This window comes from Lampetra planeri, chromosome 27 (genome assembly GCF_965212315.1).
Source record: "Lampetra planeri chromosome 27, kcLamPlan1.2.h2, whole genome shotgun sequence".
Taxonomy (NCBI): domain Eukaryota; kingdom Metazoa; phylum Chordata; class Hyperoartia; order Petromyzontiformes; family Petromyzontidae; genus Lampetra; species Lampetra planeri.
Genome location: NC_136133.1, coordinates 6030832 through 6052904, shown reverse-complemented (window position 1 = coordinate 6052904; position 22073 = coordinate 6030832). Strand labels below are relative to the sequence as shown.

The window sequence follows — 22073 nt, the reverse complement described above, 5'->3', positions numbered from 1 at the left end:
GCTAAAAAGCACACCAAAAAGCAAAAAGTCACTGAAAGTGTCTTCACAGTACTCAGAGTACTTATTTCTGTGTCTCTTCTTCTCTCCACGATCTTCCTACAGGAAGTCACGACCACGTGACAGCCTGGAATTAGCATTAAAATGGCCGCGGCTCCTGTTCGTGAACCGAAGCGGAGTTCGTGAACCGGAGCAGATTTTTATGAACTTTTCTGTTCGTGAACCGAGTTGTTCGTGAACAGAAGCGTTCGTGAACCGAGGTATCACTGTATATTTAAGCTAAAATTCTTCTGCTGATATGCAAATTCATTCGTTAAGGCGCCCTCCTCTACCCCAGCTTGGTGGTGTTCTTTCAGACGCTGTCTTTCCGACAGCCCTGTTCTTCACCTGAGGACGGCTGCTTGCGTTGTGGCCAAAACGTCGTGAAAATTGTATTTTATGTTTTATTTTTATTATTTCCCATCTACGTGACTTTACCGAAAGAACCAAGAAGACAAATTTGGATTGTTCGTCTCATAGCGTGACGCTGGGTGCACTGGCGGCTACAATTGGGGCACCAGACAATGTGCAGGGTACTTTAAAAAAATGTTTTAACACTTATATGGGACTAACGTTTTTAATGGGAAAAAAGTACGGCTAATAATACACCGTAACGTGATAACAAATCTTCTTGGTTCTTTCGGTAAAGTCACGTAGAAGGGAAGTAATAAAATAATAAAAATAAAACATAATAAAACAATTCTCACGACGTTTCGGCCACAACGCAAGCAGCCGTCCTCAGGCGAAGACGGCTGCTTGCGTTGTGGCCGAAACGTCGTGAGAATTGTTTTATTATGTTTTATTTTTATTATTTTATTACTTCCCTTCTACGTGACTTTACCGAAAGAACTAAGAAGATGAATCCCTGCAGTCACGAAAGCTTTAAATCGAAATAGTGATAACAAATGTAACGTTAATAGCTTCAAAGGGTCTCCACTTGTTCGCCATCGTTGTCAACGCGTGCCTGGAATCTTCTCCAGGTGGTCTCCAGAGCCCGGAGGGCGCATTTCTCGTGGTGTTGTTGCAAATTCTCAGAAGTGTTCCACATTTTTTTGTAGCACCCTGTATCTTTAACGTGATTACACGTTGAAAAATCAATCCTGCTTAAACGATGCGCTCCCAAAAGGCCGTGGGGCTTGATGGTTGTGCACAACACGAATACTTTTCCGCAGAGACACGAAGTATTATCCGCTTACCCACGTGACATCGGAGTCATTTTCAGACGTTTTCCTTCAGTGCGTACGTAACAAACAAAATAACCACGCCACACAAAACCCACGCTGACGCGCTAGGGGGCGCTTTAAGCATCAAAGGTGAAATCTTGACTTCGGGGGCAGTCCATAAATGACGTCACGCGATTTTGGACGATTTTTGACCCCCCCCCCTCGTCACAAGGCGTCACAAAAAGTCAGACCCCCTCAAATATGACGTCACAAAGCTCTGCCCCCCCCCCAATCATATTTCCATTTTGAAAATAAAACATGCTTCAAATAACTTTAAACTATTGTCATTGTAGTGCGTATGTAGTGTGGCGCTGCACTCTGATGTTGTATATTTATTTAAAGTTGCGCATTTTTATGTGACGTCACATTTCTCAAAGCCCCACTCCCCTCGTCACACATCGCCACAAATGTCTAACCCCCCCCCCCCCTAGGTGCGTGACGTCATTTATGGACGGCCCCTAAACAAAACGTGCAGATTAGTTACTAGTATAGTGTATAGCGTAATCTGCTTCAGCCCACCGTTGTGTTGGAGAGTAAATCCACAACTTTTACAATTTGTAGTGTGACGTTTCGCAGGTAATTACATACCGCACTAATCCGGCAAATTGCCTGATGATGCTGGATGTAATTGCCAGCGAAGTCGTACTCAAATTGTAAATGTTGTGGATTTACTCTCCCAACACATCCGTGGGCTGAAGTTGTATACTACACTATACACATTACACTATACACTACACTATACACTACGCTGCACACTACACTATACACTACACTATACACTACACATTACACTATACACTACATGTACTACACTACACACTACACTATACACCACACTATACACTACACTATACACTACGCTGCACACTACACTATACACTACGCTAGACACGACACACTACACTATGCTGCACACTACACTATACACTATACTAGTATACCAATTGGCACTTTTTGTTTACGTAACAAACCTTATTGGCTACGTCGGGTGGTGGAGGGTTGCGACACATTATACTTACGCGATCTAACCCCAAAAACCTTTTTTTATTATTCTCCACGACACTGATTATTTTGAGTAAATAGAGGGCTGCAGAGCTTGGGCAATTGTTGGTACCGGCTCCACGCCTGGCTGCTTATCTCCAGCTTATCCGAGGTTCCTCAAGTGATTGCGAGATGCAATTCGCATTAACCGTCGCTATGTAAAACCATTTGTACAGGTAGGAACAACAGTTCCACACTGCCCACCAGGGATTATTTGTCTGTCTGTCGTGCATATGGGGAGGGGTAGGGGTGGGGCTGGGCGGAGAGGGGAGGGTGGGGAGGGGCTGGGTGGGGGGTGGGAGGGGCGGGGCTGGGTGGGATGGGCTGGTCACCCCGTGGTGCCCTTATAAAACTCAACGTTTCACCTACTCACTACACTATACACGACACACTTATACAGGTAGGAACAACAGCTTCCACACTGCCCACCAGGGATTGTGTGTCTGTCTGTCTGTCGTGCACGAATGCGCTGTCCAACCAAGTTCCTACGTGCCCACTCCGAAGGAACGTGTTTATATCAAACCACGTTGGAAGCGGTGGCTTTTCACCTTGATCACGTGCATCATGAACAGCGCCAGTTTTGCGTTCCCTCTTCATCATCTTGCACCGCAGTCGGCAAACGGCGTCTCCAGAGCAGCGTGCGGACTCTTTACGAGACGGCTTCGTGACGTTGCGTGCTTCGTCACATGCATCGCGGCTCTTGAAACGACGAACTTTGTACGGCATTCGAAAAAAATGGCCTCGTTATTTTGGTTTCAGAACCCCTTGTGTTATAGCACATAGCAAGACCAACTTGACACATTGGGTATCCCTTTAACGGGCCAAACTTTGGCTTAGGGGCCGTCCATAAATGACGTCACGCACCTAAGGGGGGGGGTCAGACATGTGACGAGGGAGGGGGGTTTGAGAAATGTGACGTCACATCAAAATGCGCAACTTCAAATATAGACGTTCTTCTTAGACTTTTTAATAAATGTTTTCTCCTACAACATCAATACGCACTACAATGACAATAGTTTAAAGCGATTTGAAGCATGTTTTTTTCTGGAGGGGGGGGGGGGCAGAGCTTTGTGACGTCATTTTTGAGGGGGGTCTGACTTTTTGTGACGCCGTGTGACGAAGGGGGGGGGGGGGTCAAAAAACGTCCAAAATCGCGTGACGTCATTTAGGGACGGCCCCTTTATATCCACTTTTTCTATTTACCGTTGGACGTATTTCAGTCCCGGATTCACCGACCCCGATACTGGTCACAGGGCGAAACGTCCGTTCCCCAATTATCTGGGGTCCAACCAAACCCCATCAAGAGCACATTATTGAACACGAGTTGAGTCCATCATATAAAACACACGGTTCAGACAGGTCAACGTTTAAATAAGGTATATATTTTTTATTAACCAAAATGATTACTTAGTAAACTAATTAACAGAGTGTACAGTATTTATTACATTTATCCATGCACAAAACTAATGCTTTAACTCAACTGTAAGTCACACACGACACTGGGCCACAAGCAGGCATTAAACAGTATTATGATGCATTATGCAATGCTGCACTTTGCAAACGCACATTGATAATTTTGGTTCAATTGACACCACACGAAAAGTCCTAATTGTCAGAAAACACCACAAAACCATCCCTACGAATAAGTACAATGTGAACGACTCACATTCAGAGCAATGAAAAGTGCCCCTAGGCATTATCACGATTTAAAATACTCTCTCATGAATTTTACACTCGCATCACACGAACCCTCATCATGGCAAATGCATCATATCCACAGGATGTCAAGGAAATGCACGCACGGTCACCTTGAGGACACAAGAAACACCTGCATTTGGCTGCAGGCTCTCCCTTGGGAAACACATTCATGGATATCAAGCAAATCAAACTCAAACCACCTGCTTCTCTTCTCTGGCGATACAGAGCAGGTATCTGATGACATCTTATGGACCTCCGCAATATACAGCAACATTAAGACTCCAGACTGTTATTTCTAGCTCCCATCTTTTCTGGCCTTGGACAAGACTTGCTTCCTCATCTGCTTTACTCGTCCGCATATATTGCATCTTCCCCTCCTCCGCCCTAATCTTGAACATGCCTTCTGTCCCAACCACCCTTTTCTTGGCTTCTCTGTCGTGCAATTGCTGGAATTAGTGTGTATATATTCTCCCATCACCGGCACTGTCCACGGCACGCGCCTCACGATTTTCTCCTTGACAGAGCCGGGTTCTTCTCTCCAGACATTAAGTGGTATTGTCTTGTTCAGACGCAACCAATTCTATCAAATGATCATTTTTGTTCTTTGAGTCTCATGTCTCAGATGATGTTCGATTCCTCAACCATCCAAAAAGTCACCGTCACCATCCCCACTGATCTCACCGCTGCATTGCTCGCCCACGTTCTACAATGAGGAACGTAGCGTATCCACACTTGTGTATTGAGCTTTGCTGGTTGTCATTGTTTTTCATCAGTTCCCATTCTGATATAATAATTACAATATGGTCTTTTACACAATGCAATTGACAATTGGGAATACCCATGAAAACATGTTATTATGTTCCATATTATCCACTACTGCTGTCTGGAGTACCCCAGGCAAACAAGAAACAAATAAAATATGCAGCCTACATTTCAATCAACCTGTGCATATGCTGAAGTCGTTGTCACAATTGCCAAAAATCACAGAATCGCTCGGTTGTATCCATAAAATAAAAACCCGGGGGTCCATCGTACTCCAGGTTACATGATATCAATGTATGCTTGGACAGATCGACCAATATAAAACAGCACAAACATAGCTCTACATTAATTCTAGATTTGAAGCTTTCGTGACTGCAAGGATTCATAATCTTAGTTCTTTCGGTAACTTTACCGAAAGAACTAAGATTATAGCTCTACATATTCATCAATAATTGCGAAGTTAGTGAAAATTACATTTTAGATATTAACAAGCACTGCCTCATGTAATTGCGCGAGATACACGGCCGGGGTGGAGGGTGGGTGGCAGGCGTGACATCAGCATAAAACAAGTCGGTTCAATGCTGTGGGTGACGTCATCACGCAGAAAGGCGCATTGACGTCACCACCGTGCACTTGCCCAGCCCGTGCGCCAGCCAGCCAGCCAGCCAAACTTTTTTTCTAATATAGCATGATTCAACTGTCATCTTCCTTAACTTGTGCAACATTCGATTGCTGCGCCTTTAGATTTAGATCGTCGTGAAGAATTCGCGAAACACTGCCATAGGACAAATTGAGTTCCGCGCTTGTCCTGCGGATGGACTTCTGAGGGCTGTTGAGCATGGCATCCTGCACGCGCATCACATTCTCCTCCGTTCTCACAGTTTTTGCCCGCTTTTTCTTCACATTTCTAACCGAACCCGTATCGCAGAATTTGCGATACAATTTGTAAATGGTTTTCCTCTGCGGTGGCGCGCGGTCAAATTCCTCCTGGAAAAGTCGCTGCGTGTGCGCCACGGATCCGTGAATCTCCATCCACGCTACTACCTTCCTCCTCTGCTCCTCAGTCAGATACGGAGCCATCGCTTTCACAATGCTCGATCACCTGTTGAGAAAGGGGGAAAAAAAAAAACAAGAGGGTCATTAGAAATCGGTGGGTCTGGTGGTGCGTCTGCTTCTTTTGCGAGGCGATGGGAGTCGTGGCAAAACAGTGGCCACGTCGATTTAAAGCTTTCGTGACTGCAGGGATTCATCTTCTTGGTTCTTTCGGTAAAGTCACGTAGAAGGGAAATAATAAAAAAATTAAAATTAAACATAATAAAATAATTCTCACGACGTTTCGGCCACAACGCAAGCAGCCGTCCTCAGGTGAAGAACAGGTCTGTCGGAAAGACAGCGTCACCTGAGGACGGCTGCTTGCGTTGTGGCCGAAACGTCGTGAGAATTATTTTATGTTTTATTTTATTATTTCCCTTCTATGTGACTTTACCGAAAGAACCAAGAAGAAGTGGCCTCGTCATTTGACGCTGCTGGCCTCCGCTTTCTTCGCTACTGCTGTCGCATAGCTGCAGCGTCGCCAACTCTGCCATTGATCGCCCGGGGCGACTTGCTCTTCCTGGACTCGCTCTGCAAAAGCCTCCCTTTCTCGCTTGGCCCGCATGGCGTCGACGGGCCCAACGCTTACTCGCCTTTCCTTTCTCCCTCCGGGCCAGCAACAACTCCTCGTCCTCTGCCGTTATTGTCCGGTTCAGAGCGTTGGCACGAGCCGCGGGGTTCACAAGAGTGTCGGGAGAAGGCGTCCTGCCCTCGCCAATCCTCCTCGACGCATTTTTCTCGAGGCCCTGCCACGTGGGAGCGTAGCTCTTCGATCGTGTCGATGACGCAGCCGCTCCAGCCTTGCGGGGATTTGCGTCTTCTCTGCCCAGCGATGAAGGGACCTCCCTCGCCGTCGCCACAGCGCTGGCCTCGGATGGCATTGCTTCTCTTTGGATGTGCAAATTTAAAAAAGCGGTCCAACACTTGCCGGTTCGATGGAAGTTTGCATCTGGGTAATTGCGTCCACAGAGTTCCTCGTGCCAACCAAACGCCACGGTTTATCTTCGGCACATCTGCCCTAGTACTGGCCATTTCCACTCGATGAAGAGACCATATACTTTATATGGCTGCACTAGAGTTATACATATAAGCGTCATTCGCCATTAAGTGGCGGTAACGTCACCACGGCGCTTGTGCCAGGCTATGTGCACCTTGAGGCCACGTGAAGTGTCGAACGCCCGCTGGCAGGAGGTCACGGGGCAGACCCAGCAGGTGCCACGGGTCGACTGACTGAGATGACTGAGATGAGTGGCCGATGCACCACCTGTGCCCCCTACTGTGCCAGTCATATTAGGGCCATGCATGCCAAGAGGATGGGGTCGTAAGCAAGCTGTCAATATTAACAGATTATAATGACATCGTCAGCACTTAACTATTACACCAAAATTACGAATTTGATTGGTTATGGTCCCTGAAAACTAAAACTTCACTTTTTCATCTGCATTTTGATTGGCACTCTGGTGGTATCTATAAATGTATCAATGTAACCTCAGGCTTTCTACCGATGTCATTTATACTGGTTGTATGCAGATGGATCATTGTATAAACAATTGATGCTTATTTTAACACAAACGGAGGTGACATCTGGCTTTTATACACATTTCCCTCACCGTTTGAACATACAGTACATGTATTCCATACAAATTAAAGCAACTGCTTCAGAAAACAACCGTGGTATATTATAATCCAATGCCATTGATCATATTACGATACATAAAACCATTGCAGTACGTCATGTTAAACCGAAAGGAAAATGTTATACATATACACCGTACCATAATAAAGTATGTCAAACATAAATAAACTACGGAGTTAATGTCGTAAGCAGCAATTAATTACCGTGTGGACAATGACATCACACTCGCATGCGAAATGTACTTAACGCCTCAAGATTATTCGCAATGACGTAAACCGGTAATGTATAGCAGTAGCGGTGAAAGTTAACACGTATGTGAACGACGCAAAGCAAAAACATAACACGCACGGTGTAGGTAACATCACGCGAATACATTTTGAGGTGAATTATTGTTGTGTTACACCGCTACCTTTAAAGCAGCCGCGACATCGCGTCACTTGCAACCATCAACTTGAACGAAAGGGCTCCTCATTTTGCGCGCTAAAATCGAAACGCCAGAACGAGGATTTTTTTAAATTATTAACAAAACTAAAAAATTACGCACGCGTACAAACACGCGTGAGATACTACAACAACGTAAACAACAACAAAAAATAATCCGCGAGGTAAAAAAAAATAACACTGTCCCGCATTATTTTGCTCGTAGCGGAGTGCGACGAGACGCGACCTACCTCCTCTGCGCCGTCCGCCATCTGGCGACAGCACGAAGATGGCTCGCGACCGCCGCGCTTACCCATTGGCCGGCGCGCCTCCCACGTGATCACCCCCCCCCCACCACCGCCCCCCGACCCCCCTCACTAACCCCCCTCCCCTCACCCCCGGGCATCGGTTGGCCCCGCCCGCGCGAAGGCGCTCGCGACCAATGGGAAGCGCCGCCCGTGCCGGGAGCGCGCGCGGCGGTTGGTGGAGGGTGACCGGGATGGGCGGGGCGATGGCGAGATGGGCGGGGCGTGCTGAAGGAGGGGGGGGGTGTGGGCCGTGATAGTGGAGGGGAGAGATAGAAAGGGGGAGGAGTTTACTCGCTAATGACGCAATTGCCGCACCCCCTCCTCGGCCTCTATTGTTGCTACCCCACTTTCCCCCCCTCTCCCCCCCCCGGCGTTAAGAGCGGCGTCGTCGGCGGTGAGCGGCGGGGGTGGATTGGTTGAGCTCGGGGGTGGCGAGGCCGTCCGCCGAGTGTGAGCGAGCCGAGCGTGAGGGGGGGAGGGCACGCAAAGCCGAGGGAGTGGAGCTCGCGCAAGCGGCTGTGTGTGTGTGGTGGGGGTAGGTAGGTGGGGGGGGTTCTTCACTCTTTGCACACGACGATCCGCCTCCAGGGCGCCTGGCGCGCACGAAACTCGCGGGGGGGGGGGGGTGTGTTTGGGCAGCCCCCCCTCCCTCTATTCGCTTACCGCCGATAGATTCGTGCGTGAGGAGAGGGGGTTGGTGGTGGTGGTGGGGGCTGGTGGTGGTGGTGGGGGGGGAGGGTTGGTGGTGGAGGTGGTGGCTGCTGCTGCCGGGCGGTTGGAGCGGTAGTAGAGGAGGGAGGGACACAAGGGGGGGTGAGGGGGGGGGTGAGGGGGGGGTGAGGGGGGGGTGAGGGGGGGTTTGCAGGGGGGGGGTTTGCAGGGGGGGGGGTTGTTGCAGGGGGGGGGGGTTTGCAGGGGGGGGGTTTGCAGGGGGGGGGTTTACAGGGGGGGGGGTTTGCAGGGGGGGGGTTTACAGGGGGGGGGGTTTGCAGGGGGGGCGGGTTTGCGGGGGGGGGGTTTGCGGGGGGGTGAGGGGGGTTTGCAGGGGGGGGGGTGAGGGAGGGAGGGACACAAGGGGGGGTTGGTGAGGGGGGGGGTTGCAGGGGGGGGTTGCAGGGGGGGGGGTTTGCAGGGGGGGGGGGGTTGCAGGGGGGGGGGTTTGCAGGGGGGGGGGTTGCAGGGGGAGGGACACAAGGGGGGGGGGGGTGAGGGGGGAGGGACACAGGGTGGGGGGGGCTGTTTGCTGGGCTCGGGTTTTGTGCTGCTGCTGCTGCTTCGAGCCCGCGCGCTTTCTGCCTCGAGGGCGGCGGCGTGTGGCGAAAGTGTCGGTAAATAAGTAAATAAATCGCGGACACCACAACCCACACGCAACCCACACAACACACAAAAAGGCTGCCGAAGGCCACAGAGAGAGAGGCGCGAGGCGAGAGCGAGGAGCTAAGGAGGAGGATCCTCGGGCCTAGCGGCGCCGTGCGGCCTCCCGATTACTCCCCGCTCAGCGGTAGCGGCAGCGGCAGAAGAAGAAGCCGAGGAGGGGCCCTCTGGCCGTGAGGGGCTGTCGGGGTTGTCGTGGGGGGGCAGCCGGAACGAGCACGAAGAAGAGAGGAGAGAGAAGGCCGAGAACAAAACAATTCTGTCGAGGGTAAAAAAAAAAGGCAGATGCCGCGTGATGATGATGATAATGATGATGTTGGGTGGTGGTTGTGGTTGTTTGATGTGGGTTGTGATTAAAATGAAGGCGATGTTTTGCCTGGGATTTGAGCCGCCCAGGGCCCCACGTTTTTGCCGTGACGGGTCGCCTCGCTCCGACGTTCGTCTTCGCTTGTGGTGGTTATTGTTGTTGTTGTGGTTATTGTTGTTTGGTTTGGTTGGCTACCTTTGTTGCTGCTCGTGGTGGTGTTTCCCCACCCCTCCTGAGGGAGGCCGACCGGCCGAAACGTCGAGGGCCTAATCGCGGTAGCGGCGGTGCATAATAAAAGAGCGGCCGCCGTGTGTGGGTTTTGTTGTTTAAATGTTCGTCGATAATTAACCTGTTATTGTGTAAGTTCATCCAAGCAGCAACTTTGTGGCTTATTTATAATTGTACGGCCGATAGCCTCTCTCCCCCCCTCTCTCTGTCTCGCCTACGCGTCTTAGACCGCGGGCTTTTTTTGTGTAGGCCCTTTTGGCTTGGCGGGCAGCCTTAAAAAAACACCCAGAATACAAACAAACAAACAAAAAACAACAACAACAAACCCATCGTGGGCAAAGGGCCGATTGACCGACCGTCCTGAGCCGGCAAAACCCCGTTTCGGGAAACGACTGCGATGGCTTTCGATGCCCGGCCGAGTGGGATGGAGGGAGGGCTGGCCGGCAAATGTGTGTTCCCTCTCTACGCGGGTGGCTATCGTTTCCAGGCAGCGAGGGCAATCCATTAAGAAACATTGCTCGAAAATGAATCGACCCATTCGTCTCTGATTGCTGATTGCCATGAGAAAACCTGCACGAGTTGCGTGCGATTTCAAGAGAGTTGTTGTGGGCCCTGTGTAAGTGGCGGTGGTGGTTGTGGTGATGATTCGGGCTCGTCTCGGCCCTTGTATTATTGTGGTGTTTAAGCTGTTGCTTGCTTTAAAGTTTAAACGATCCATTCGTCTCTGATAGCCGATTGCCATGAGAAAATCTGCATGAGGTGCGTGCGATTTCAAGAGAGTTGTTGTGGGCCCTGTGTAGGTGGTGATGATTTGGACACGTTTCGGCCCGTGTATTATTGTGGTGTTTAAGCTGTTGCTTGCTTTAAACGATCCATTCGTCTCTGATAGCCGATTGCCATGGGAAAACCTGCACGAGTTGCGTGCGATTTCAAGAGAGTTGTTGTGGGCCCTGTGTAATTGGCGGTGGTGGTGATGATTCGGGTATTGTTGTGGTGTTTAAGCTGTTGCTTGCCTTTGCGTTCTCTCTCCCGCCTCGCTGTTATTGTTACGAGTTGGTTTCTGCTCGCATTTAAACGGCCCCGCGTTTTATACAGTGGACCCTGTCGTGTTTTATTCTTTATTTATTTTGGAGGCTTCCTCCGATCCAACCCCGTTCCTCCTTGATTACCTGCTAGCAAGCTCAGGGTTAGCTGCTTTCTATACCTGTGGGTCCTGATTTATATCGTTTACGGGACCGCTTCCAATTGACCGTATCAAAGATCGTTTAGACCAACTCTATAAATGTTATAAATAAAATTGATGTAACCTACCATATCTGAGGTGGGGTTTTAATTGTATTTCCTTGCAATATGTCTCTGTTTGACTCGGATCTCTGTGAACACTTTCATGAAATCGGTTGTGAAAAAAAATATGTTTATGTTTATCCGTGTAAATGGATTGATTTTAACTTTTAGCATTTCTTCATGACTTCTTGCCCAGGTAGAAGCTAAAGTGGCGGGCAACTTTTTCTCTAAATCCGTAAAAATGTCAGTCCTGTGGCACATCCTCGTCGGCTTCCCGTTTGATCTTTGTCGTTCAATACCATTATTTAACCTTAATCTCCCAATATTTAACGTCAAGTACTCCCTTCTCCACTCTCATTCATCTCAAACGAATGGCCTTTAATGTCTCTTGAGGAATGTCTCTCTCCCTTTCATATATCCCATCCCGTATTGTAACGTATCTACTTATAACTTTAAAAGTCGTGCAATGCTCTTTTGGATTGTGTGTAACATCCCTCCCCTGGTATTACATTTTTATTTTGTTTTCTATTTGTTACATTTTATTAACAACCCTCTCTCTTCCTTTCCACCAGTACCAATCCAGTGAAGAATCGCCTGCTGTCGTTCAGGTCAAGGAAAACAACACGAGAAGTTGAGCGAGACTTCGGGGAGAGCGACTGCTCTCATTTTGGGCCTGGGATTTCGCTGCAGCCAGCATGGGCCTCAGAGGCAGGGCTGGCCAGGACTTGCTCGGCTAGAAGGCCCTTCACCAAGGAAGGACCGAGGAGAAGGGGGCCCTGCTTGGTGGCGAAGGGAGAGAGAGGTGGGGGGGGGGGGCGGGGGTGGGTGGGCTGGGGGTGGATTTGTCCACGCTGGGTATTTGAGGTGGCTTTGAGGACGTGGACCTTGGTGGTGGTTTTGGTGGTGGTGGTGCTGGAGGTGACGGTGTTCTTGTGCGGTTGGCGAGCGGGAGGATGGCTCACCCTGGTGGGGCCGTGGAGCCGCGGAAGAACAGCGCGTTTCTCGACGCACTCCGACAATTCCACCAAGGCCGCGGGTGGGTGAACGTTCGGCTGTCTTTCCACACTCGTTTTCTCGACACAGTATAAATGTTTTCTCCACCCCCCCCCTTCACCACGGTTGCCTGGTAGCTTATTGGTGCACGTACGTCTGACCTTAGGCATTCCCAGGTTTGAATCCCACTATTGCGTTATAATGCCATCACCTCACGTAAGGATTCAAATTGTGAGGTATGAACATTGACAAGCAAGTAATGGCACTCGTAAGAGGCACGTGTTTTACTTGACAATCATAAATCCAGCGCGTTAATATCCTATGACTCCATTACAGACCTTGATTAGGAATTGTAGGTTTTCTTTTATGGCTACAAACAGCTTCCTCACAAGAGACACGTATCTCGCCAGGCTCTTTATTGTAAATAAAGGAACTTGATATTGAATCACCCCGCATTGCTGCTGTGCCATCACGTTTAATTTAAAAAGTTTGTTTTCCTCCACATGGGGATGTTAACCATAAAGGGTACAGGTGCCTTGTGTGCAGACTGGTCCCTGCTGGGACGAATCGGGCAGCAGAGCTAACACAACATACAAATGCAATGTGCGGTAGCGTAATGTTTCTACAATATAACTACTTCCAAAAGAGCTTCCGAGAATGCACTCCACGCAAATTCCACCCACTGTACAGTATACAGAGCCATTGCACATGACTACCCCTCCAACACCAGCTCCTTTATTGAGCCCTTCCCCAGCATATCATTCCTGAAAGTATGTGTTTATGCTTAATAGATTATGCTGCATTACTGGTCATGTTCAGAGTTTTTTGTTGTTGTTGTTCATTCAATGTCATAGGAGTTGGAATCCATAAGAGCTGGCATTGTATTTAAATGACGATGTGGTCGCTGCTGTCTTTTATGACAGCACAAGGGATGGTGTCACATGGCCACACAAGTTTGGTTTTCGGCTAAATTGACGTAGCTCCGTTCCAAGTGGACACATCCATTCTAGACACGCATCCATTCCTCGCTGCTTGTTTGTGGGGGGGGGTGGTGGACTGGTGTTGGGTAATGGGATTCCTTTTGAAATGAAACGAGAAATATTGTGCTGTTATCTTCGTGAGCTGTTTCCTGTTGCGCGACATCGTGTTCTGTCAATTTTTTTATTCTCGGAGAAGATAATTTCCTCATTTTAATGCGTTAATCCAGATGGTAAAATTGGGGTATCATTGGTGGTCAATCCTAAAGGGGCAATGAAAGAAACTTCCATTGTGAACATTTTTGGACAAGCCACTCAACCGTAACCAGATTGTAGTACTAAAATGTATTTTTCTTCATTGGCCTTTCATGCCTATGATTGCATAGAATGTCGGTTGCACAGTGTACGGAGTAGATGTGTCTTGATTAATCGATTTACATTTGATTATTATGCCTGCGATACAACGATCCCTTCATCGAAGAGTCGATTAACAACAATTTCTCAATGATGTGAAAATATATCCCAACGTTAACTTGTTGAGCAAACGAGACAATGGAAACGTGGCTGCATCAACGTAAAGTAACTCGAATGAATCAAATAATCACAAGAAAAGCTAACTAACTGTTCATCTGATTGTTGGTGGGGGCGTTGGATTGTTAAACGCCATGTTACGTAGTTATTTAAAATATACTATTATGGCTCTTAAAAATAATCCTCCGTTGTACCTTTCTTTTTGTAGCACACCTTTCAAAAAGACCCCTCTAGTTGGCGGCAGGGAAATTGATCTGCACTCGCTGTACACACGGGTGACTTCTCTCGGCGGCTATCACAAGGTGAGTTTCCGCGCGGTGTTCCCATTATTGAGCTGTCGTTTCTTGAATTGTCGGCTGAAACTTTGTTCACAGCCACTATCATCGTCAATTCAAGTGTTGAACTGTTGACGTTGCCTTCAGGTAAAGCTCTTAACTGGAGCACTGTTGTGACAAAGCCTGTTGGAAACAGCACCTGAAATTGGACATGAGGTCTCAAAACTGGATTTACTTTTGTGCATAAACTCAAACATTGTCTTGGACACAAATGCCATTGGGCAGTACATGACACTGTACAAAGTAAAATTATTTGGATTGAGGGGGGTGCTATCGCTACAGAGCCCTAGTGAACCTGCCATATAACAAAATTACATTTTACATCTGTTTGCAAATACATGTTTTAGCAAATGTATATTATTGTAAGGGACTTTCATTTTATCCTTTGTCATATGCATTGGTTGATGCCGTTTGACTGCTTTTATTTTACCGTTGAGCTTGTATGATATAATTTCTCTGGGTTTGGCAAAACTAAGATCGCTTTATGGGAAGTCAACATTTTTTGCCATTATGAATAGGCTGGCTCATGTCATGGGTGTGTGGAATTTCCACCACTGCCGATCAGTAGCTTTGCCATTGCTCGCTTGTGCAGGGAGACAGTGACTTAATTTATCCAGCAGTGCCTTTGCAGGCCATTACCTATTGCAATTTGGAGGAATAATGGAGTACCTAGAGAAAACCCATACATACGGGGGAATAACATTAAAATATAGCTGCAGATTAATGAGGTCCATTTTCTATACTGCCATCTACTGGCCTCTGCTTAGCCAAGTAGATCGAGAGAGTCAGGTATTTAAACAATGTGGTAATAAGCATGACTTGGGTACCTGCATTCAAATGACATTTTTCAATTGTTTTTTGGGAATAAAAAGAAATGTATTAACATGTCAACACTGAGTTGTAGTTCAGGTATAGATTCAATTGTAGTTAAACCCAATGTGATTTTCAATACAGACTCTTGTCTTCAATTAACATTTTTCAAACATTGTTCATTGTGCAGCACGGCCATTTAGACAAGTGATACTAGTTAGTCGGTTGTGTGTGTCTAGCCTAGGCTATGGGCTGCCCATACAACATTTATTGATGCCTCTCAAGCGGTGGAGACGCAAGGTTGGGTTTTCAGGATCATATTCACGCTTTTTCCAGGAACCTTTTAAAATTGTTTCATGCTTTTGTGGATTGAAGACCAGAAGACTTAAATGTTTTTGCTAATGGCATTTTAGGTCCCCTAATAACATCTGTCGACGTCTGTCATGCTGAGAAAGAGAAAAACGTTGCGAATTTTGATTAAATAAAGTAAAGATTCATGTTCGTAGTTTGGTGAAAATATTAATTTGCTGTTCCACAATCTCGGCCCTATTGCCCACAATATGACAGTGCAATGGATGAAGATAAACCCTTGAATCGACCAGCTACTTGTTTATTTTAAGAGCCATACATACCCCCTTGTTTGACATGCACCTGGCACGTGTTTGATGTTATTGCCCCCCCCCCCCCCCCAAAAACGCTTGTAGGTTAAAAGTAGTAGGGGCATAGTGCTTATTTTGTCTGGATCCTGGATGCGCCAGTGACTGAATCGGCCGATTAGGTTTTGCACAGTGTGCTTTCAAAGCCATTAGACGTGTTTTAGAATTCACGGCGTAGTTTTCCTTAATCGACGTCGCATAATCGCTGTTTTTTTTGCCGTGTTATCTCTTCTCCTGATTAAGACTATTATTACGATGCTACAGTGCAGCAAAAGCATCCGTATACTCTTGTTGAAGTTCTGAATGCCTTTTTGTTGTACTCTGGCATTGTGACTACATGCTATGCCATCGTGTATTATTTGTTCATTTAATTACTCTTAAATGGTCTATACAGTGCAGTTAGAGTACAATCTAGATTTGAAGCTTTCGTGACTGCAATGATTCATATTCTCAGGTTTTTTCGGTAAAGTCACGTAGGTAAAAACATTAAAATTAATTTTAATGTTTTTACCTACGTGACTTTACCGAAAAAACCTGAGAATATAGAGTACAATCCTTTCAGATGTATTTTATTACCCTTCCTGTATGCGTACACACATGCATGCAGGTTAATTCATATCCGTTTTCTTGCACAGGCACACATGGCAAAAGCTGTACACACGTGAAAGGCATTCATCAGTACAACGCACACATTTCCATACGCAAATTTCCTGTGTACAGATACCCTTCATGGAACAACTCGTTGATTAAAAGTGATCCTTACGCTTAACGTAGATGCTTCGAATTGTGCGAGTGATAATGGATTATTTCCGATTTATATATTTTAGTACGTGATTGGATCACATAAACCCTTGCAGCCACTACAGATTCTTCATTCACCAGAGCAGCAAAAGAGAATCCCAATGTTTGAATGTAATCATGACCCAGGATTGACAAGTTGTCCTATACTTGGAGGGGAGGGGGGTGGGTGATTAATGTCCAATTTACATCGTGATTTTTTTTTTACTTATAAGGTAACGTAGTTAATTTCATGCTGCCTTGGGAATGCTCAGTAATTCTGTAGGAGGAGGCTTGATATAAAGACCTCTGTGTGAGATGTGTATGCACCCTCCTCGTACCACAGCACGCGATGGCCCACAGAATGTGCTAGGAGATTGACATCCGCCAGAAGGCTGTGACATGAGTTGATAAGATTGGTGGCTTAATGTCCATTGTGGAGGATGGTGCACTCGGACATGTACAGATGCTCGTCTTCTTGGCTCTTTCGGTAAAGTCACGTAGAAGGAAAATAATAAAATAATAAAAATAAAACATAATAAAATAATTCTCACGACGTTTCGGCCACAACGCAAGCAGCCGTCTTCAGGTGGAGAACAGGTCTGTCGAGAAGGCAGAGTGAATGGCACGCCCCAGGCTTGGACTATTTAAGCTGGGATGGAGGGGCGAAGAGCGTCTTGACAAAATAATTTGCATATCAAGAGGAATTTAGCATATTTATGTGAAATGCAGATATGCGATTAGTACTACTTGTGAAATGCGTAGGAGGTTTTTTATTATTATTTTATTATTTTCCTTCTACGTGACTTTACCGAAAGAACCAAGAAGATGAATCCCTGCAGTCAAGAAAGCTTTAAATCGAAAGATGCTCGGCTGTTTAGGCAATGAAATACAGTATCCAGAATGTTTTCTAGGGTGTACTGTTGTACCACTTCATTGTTAGTCACAGGAGAATAATAATTCCAAGAACTTGTTGCTGTTTTTGTTTGCATGGGTAATCAGGAGTTGGAGTAGATGGATTTTTATGATCGCACAGTGGAGCCCTGTCGTATATTTTTGTACATTCCACTTATATATTCTGTAGTACGTCGGTTAATAATTGGAAGCCTTGTTTTCTTTAGAAACGGCATTAAGCTGTGGTAATTATGACCTCGAAGACGATGGTTGGTCAGTTAAATTTGTGATCATGGCTGTGGAAATGAAAGGAGTTGATTTTTAAATCCTTTATATTAAGTTCGCTTGCTTGCGTGCTTGCTTGCTTAGGACCGTGCAAATCTTTCGGTCGTTTTTTAACCCACTTCCCGTGATCCAATCGAGCTGACATTTTCCACACAGACTCGTTGTGCGAGACAATTAATGTTCGTGAAAAAAAATTCCCAAAATTTTACACTTCTTAGGCAAAAAAAATGTATTTTACATATATTCAAATAGAACGCATTCATGGCTTTGGCTGAACGTCAGAGTGTAAGAGCCCAGAGCGTAACCCCTCCACAGGCCGTGGCGGAGTAGCGCAGTTGGTAGCGCCCTCGCTTCCCATGCCAAAGGTCGCGGGATCGATCCCCGCGTCCTCCACAGGCGAATATATTTTTAAATCCTTTATATTAAGTTCGCTGCCACGCATATAAAGGATTTATAGTGAAAAACTTTGTTTTTACGGGTTATACTTATTCCACTTGTTTCCTCTGCTCAGACCAGTGGTAAAATGGGGAGATAATTTTCATTGGTGGGGTAAAGTGTGGTAACTTTTCGACCGTTGAAGACCGTGATGAATGATCTTTTAAAGAGCACAACGCACACACCGCCCCATGTCCAATATGTGCAATAATCACAAGGCCTGTGTTAACGAGGCCTCGTAGCTGCAGCTTTGGGGCAATCTGTACCTTTTGCAGATCACCGCTGGATATAAAAAATGATCAATTGGAACAAAGCACTGGATCGCGATGACCCCGAGCGATCGTTAATAACTCGTTTTTACAAAAAGGTTTGTAGCAACTGAGTGTTGTTGAAATGTTGCCCGTTTTCGCATCATTTCAGTGCTGTTAAAGGTTTTGACGAATGTTAATCTCGTTCAATTACTTTGGGGGCTTGGTTTTTTAATTGCAATTTATTTTTGCTACCTCCGCAGTGGAGTTGTCTGATGTTTATACGTTATGTAATTTTTATTATTGCCTTTTAAAATTATTAAATGCGATTGGAAGTAAAAAAAAAAGTCTGAATGCTTTGGAACATAGCACTCTCAATGGTTTTTTATGCTTAATTGGTTTCTTTAATTAAATTGTATTTGTTTGGCCGTGGTGCATTACAACCTTAAAAGTGCATCCAATTGATTCAATTTGAGGCCGTAACTTGTTTTTAGTTGGAATAAAAGTAAGTGTGCAATGTCCAGGTTGTAGCGAGTAGTAGATGCTGATTTGTGCTAAATCCTCATGCTGATGGGACAATGAATAAAGGAAGGAAGTGATTGATTGGGGACTTAAAGCGCTTATCATCATCAGCTATGATCTATCCACAGCTGGATGAAGTTAATCCATCACCATCTCTAATGCTCCCGCAATGTCACAGTCCATCTAGCGCCTTCTGTGGCTTTCCGCTCTGTCTCATCCATTGGCTATCATCCTTTTAGCAATGTGTCCCGTCCAACTCCACTTATTATCCCTTAGTCTCTATGAATTTTCGAAGTTTTGTTTGGTGTGGAGCACAAGGGAACACCTTCAACTTAAGGACCAGGGGAGGAGAAAGGGCTACCTGACGTTGCACAACAGATTGGTGGCATGGTGGGAGAATTGGAGTGTTTAACTACAGTATAAAGTGAAGGTTTGTCAAAGCAATTTGGCTCGACATGTACCAGTGGGGGGGGGGGGGGCAGCTTAGGGCAGTGGTTCTCACTTCTCAACTTTTTTTGGACGAAGAACAGTTGACATTCTCCACCAAAATCTCACAGCCTCATTTTAGTAGGTGGCATTTTATCGGTGGGTTGGGTGGATGTCAGAGGGTTTGTAAGTTATTGTCAAAAACGTGGTTGAAAGTAACTAATATCATATTTTAAAAATGAAAACTAATCTTCCCGGTTTTTTTTTAAATAGCTATAAAAAAAATTGCTTCCTAACTCAAACCCATTGGCTGTGCAGGGTAAAGAGATTGCAGGGGTTTGGGAGGAATTGGAGTAAGAGGATGAGCCACCAAGCCTCATAGTGTTGTCGGGCGTGTGTGCCTGGTCCTGTTTCTGTGCTAGAACTGGAATAACTGCGTGATTCTCATCAGTCAAGGAAATGAGGCATGTGCCTCATGGTACATTGCAGACTATCTCTGTAGGCTTGTGATATCTGGAGCACTTTAGGGGTAAAAACCTGTGCTCCGAAGAAAAATGTGGCTCGTGGGAGCAGGATTGGGTGAATGGATTATTTTAGTCACTGGAGAAGATGTTGTCGAGTTTAGGATTTGAGTTTGCGAGAATGAGTTGTGCACTGTAGACGGTCAGCAGGAAACGCCTCTTGTACAATGTTGGCATGTGGGGAATACAAGAAACTGCACATTGAGTCTGGACATTGATGTATGAATTGGAAAGAAGGTATTGCTTTTTAAAAAAGCACAGTGGAGTGGCTTTAAATCAGATAGGGAATGGTAAGACACGGGATATTGAAAAAGTGCCTTTTTTTCTAGTTGATCTGCAGGTCAATTGAGAAACCAGTGTAGGATTTTGCGAATTAAAGCAGTGATTTTACTCCGGACTTTGAGTGAGAGAGGGTCAAAATGGAGAGAATTTGAGAGGATGTGAAAGCATTATTGAAGTTTCACTGGTGCCACGGTGACGAGTGAGGTTGGTAGGCGAAGGAAAAAGTTCCTGCAAACTTTAGCCATGCAAGGAAGGAGGCTATTTCAGGGGTTAAGACATAACGCTGATGTTTCTGGTGCGTTGGGAAAGGCACGATTACTTTGATCCTACAATTGGGGACACTGACACCTTCAACAGACTGGCCTGCCAGCTTGGTTTCACGTGAGAAATAAAAAATACTGCTGCATATGTCGTCTCGATATTTTGTTGTCCTGAGCTATTTGCGCTGGGGCTTGTGCTATCACTAAAGCACTGTGGGTGCAGGATTGGTGCTCATACTTTACCAACCGATGGTTGCACTAATTAAACAACACCACTATTTAAAATTCCACTTAAAAAATGTCAAAACGCTAATATTAGGAAATGTATGTCTAGCTATGCAAGTAGACTTATGCTTTCACAAATAAATTAGGAAAGCCATAATCCAGTCATTGCAAAACCTACTACAAGGCTCAGATCTTTACAGTTTTGGGGTAAGATAAGCAATTACACGCTTTCATATCTTATTTATGGAAAACATTATTTTCGCTGGATACCAAAGTAATAGGCACATGTGTGTTAGAACACGTGCACGTAGATGTAAGCTCGCTTGCCGAACGTGCTTGTCCGTTTGTAAGCGCATTCAAATGTTGTGTTGTGCCAACTTCTCTTTGTACGCTCCCATGACCCAAAAATACGGAGGTCTTCCTTCACTGGCTCATTTGTCAGCTTGTTGTTGGTGGTTCAGGAGGCTCATGCTGTTGGTAGCAGCTGTGTAAACCCTGGCTTGTTGCCTCCAGTGCATTGTCTCTCATAGATTATAGCTCGTTGATTTTCACAAATTCCTTCAATCACAAGTTCCCAGGAATTGTGGCACATGTGCCCTGCATTCACATGTTCTGGGAGGTAAGGGGGTTGGTGGCTCGTGTGGATTTGTGAAATGTTCCAATATGGATGGACTGTGAGGTAGCAGCACATCTGTGCGGGCCTTTAAGTGGTTTTGTCTAGGTACCGTGCTTTCCTCCCATATGCAAATCACTCAATACAAATAAAATGCTCAAACACATTTTTAGGGACCCTACAGGAAATAACTGTTCATGGTCAGGGGAAGGCTTTCCTGAATAAATAAAAAAATATATCTTTCTCCCTTAATCTTGCTCTTACCCAATTCAATCTTATTATTTTGATCCTGGTCTGCCGTCAGTATTTGTCCCCAGATATCCATCGTATTTTGTGTTTTGCCATTTTCATCACTCCCACGATTTTTTCCTACTATTAACTTGATGTATATGACTTTCCTCACATGTATCTTTGGCCCCCCACTTTACAGCCATATTTGCAGAGTTCATCTTAACTTATACTTGCTATTAAGACGGGGGGGCTTTTGTACCTAAATTAAACACGGTTTGCATAGTTGGCCACCGATACGCTCCAAGTACGAAAATGAACACCGTTCCTCTGCTTTGACCAGAACTTGAGCAATTAATTAATAATTTAACTACTGAAGTGGGAGTCGAGGGTCTGCCCTCTATCATCTCCCCCCACAGGGAGAGGGGGAGGAGGGGAGGGGCAAACGCCCCCCCCGCACCTCACGTGACATCCAGCCACCATTTCCTTACTGACCTGTATAACCAACTAATTTAAGGAGGTTACGTGGGAACAATCACATCTGCGAGAAGCATCAACAAGGTTCGCAGACCAACTTGACGATCACAATGGCAACGCAGCAAAGCAAGCCATTCGAGTACAACTGTGCACTTAACTGTCTTACTGA

At 46.0% G+C, this 22073-nt stretch overlaps 1 protein-coding gene and 2 long non-coding RNA genes across 3 annotated transcripts in view; 2 read left to right on the top strand and 1 right to left on the bottom strand.

Annotated features, from left to right (window-relative positions):
- Positions 1-3662: 3662 nt before the first annotated feature.
- Positions 3663-8200, bottom strand: LOC144728071 (uncharacterized). The gene is made up of 3 exons (XR_013587473.1): positions 8160-8200; positions 7898-7968; positions 3663-5862 (listed from the first exon to the last, which is right to left on the bottom strand). It is a non-coding gene; the product is annotated as an uncharacterized LOC144728071 (long non-coding RNA).
- A 1365-nt stretch (positions 8201-9565) lies between these two features.
- Positions 9566-12028, top strand: LOC144728072 (uncharacterized). The gene is made up of 2 exons (XR_013587474.1): positions 9566-9858; positions 11982-12028. It is a non-coding gene; the product is annotated as an uncharacterized LOC144728072 (long non-coding RNA).
- Positions 12029-12250: 222 nt separating this feature from the next.
- ARID2 (AT-rich interaction domain 2) overlaps positions 12251-22073 on the top strand; it is a 106236-nt gene continuing 96413 nt past the window's right edge. Inside the window, exons 1-2 of the mRNA XM_078607359.1 lie at positions 12251-12445; positions 14119-14212. Coding sequence (XP_078463485.1) covers positions 12363-12445; positions 14119-14212 — 177 coding nt within the window. The 5' untranslated portion in view covers positions 12251-12362. The remainder of the gene's footprint in view (positions 12446-14118; positions 14213-22073) is intronic.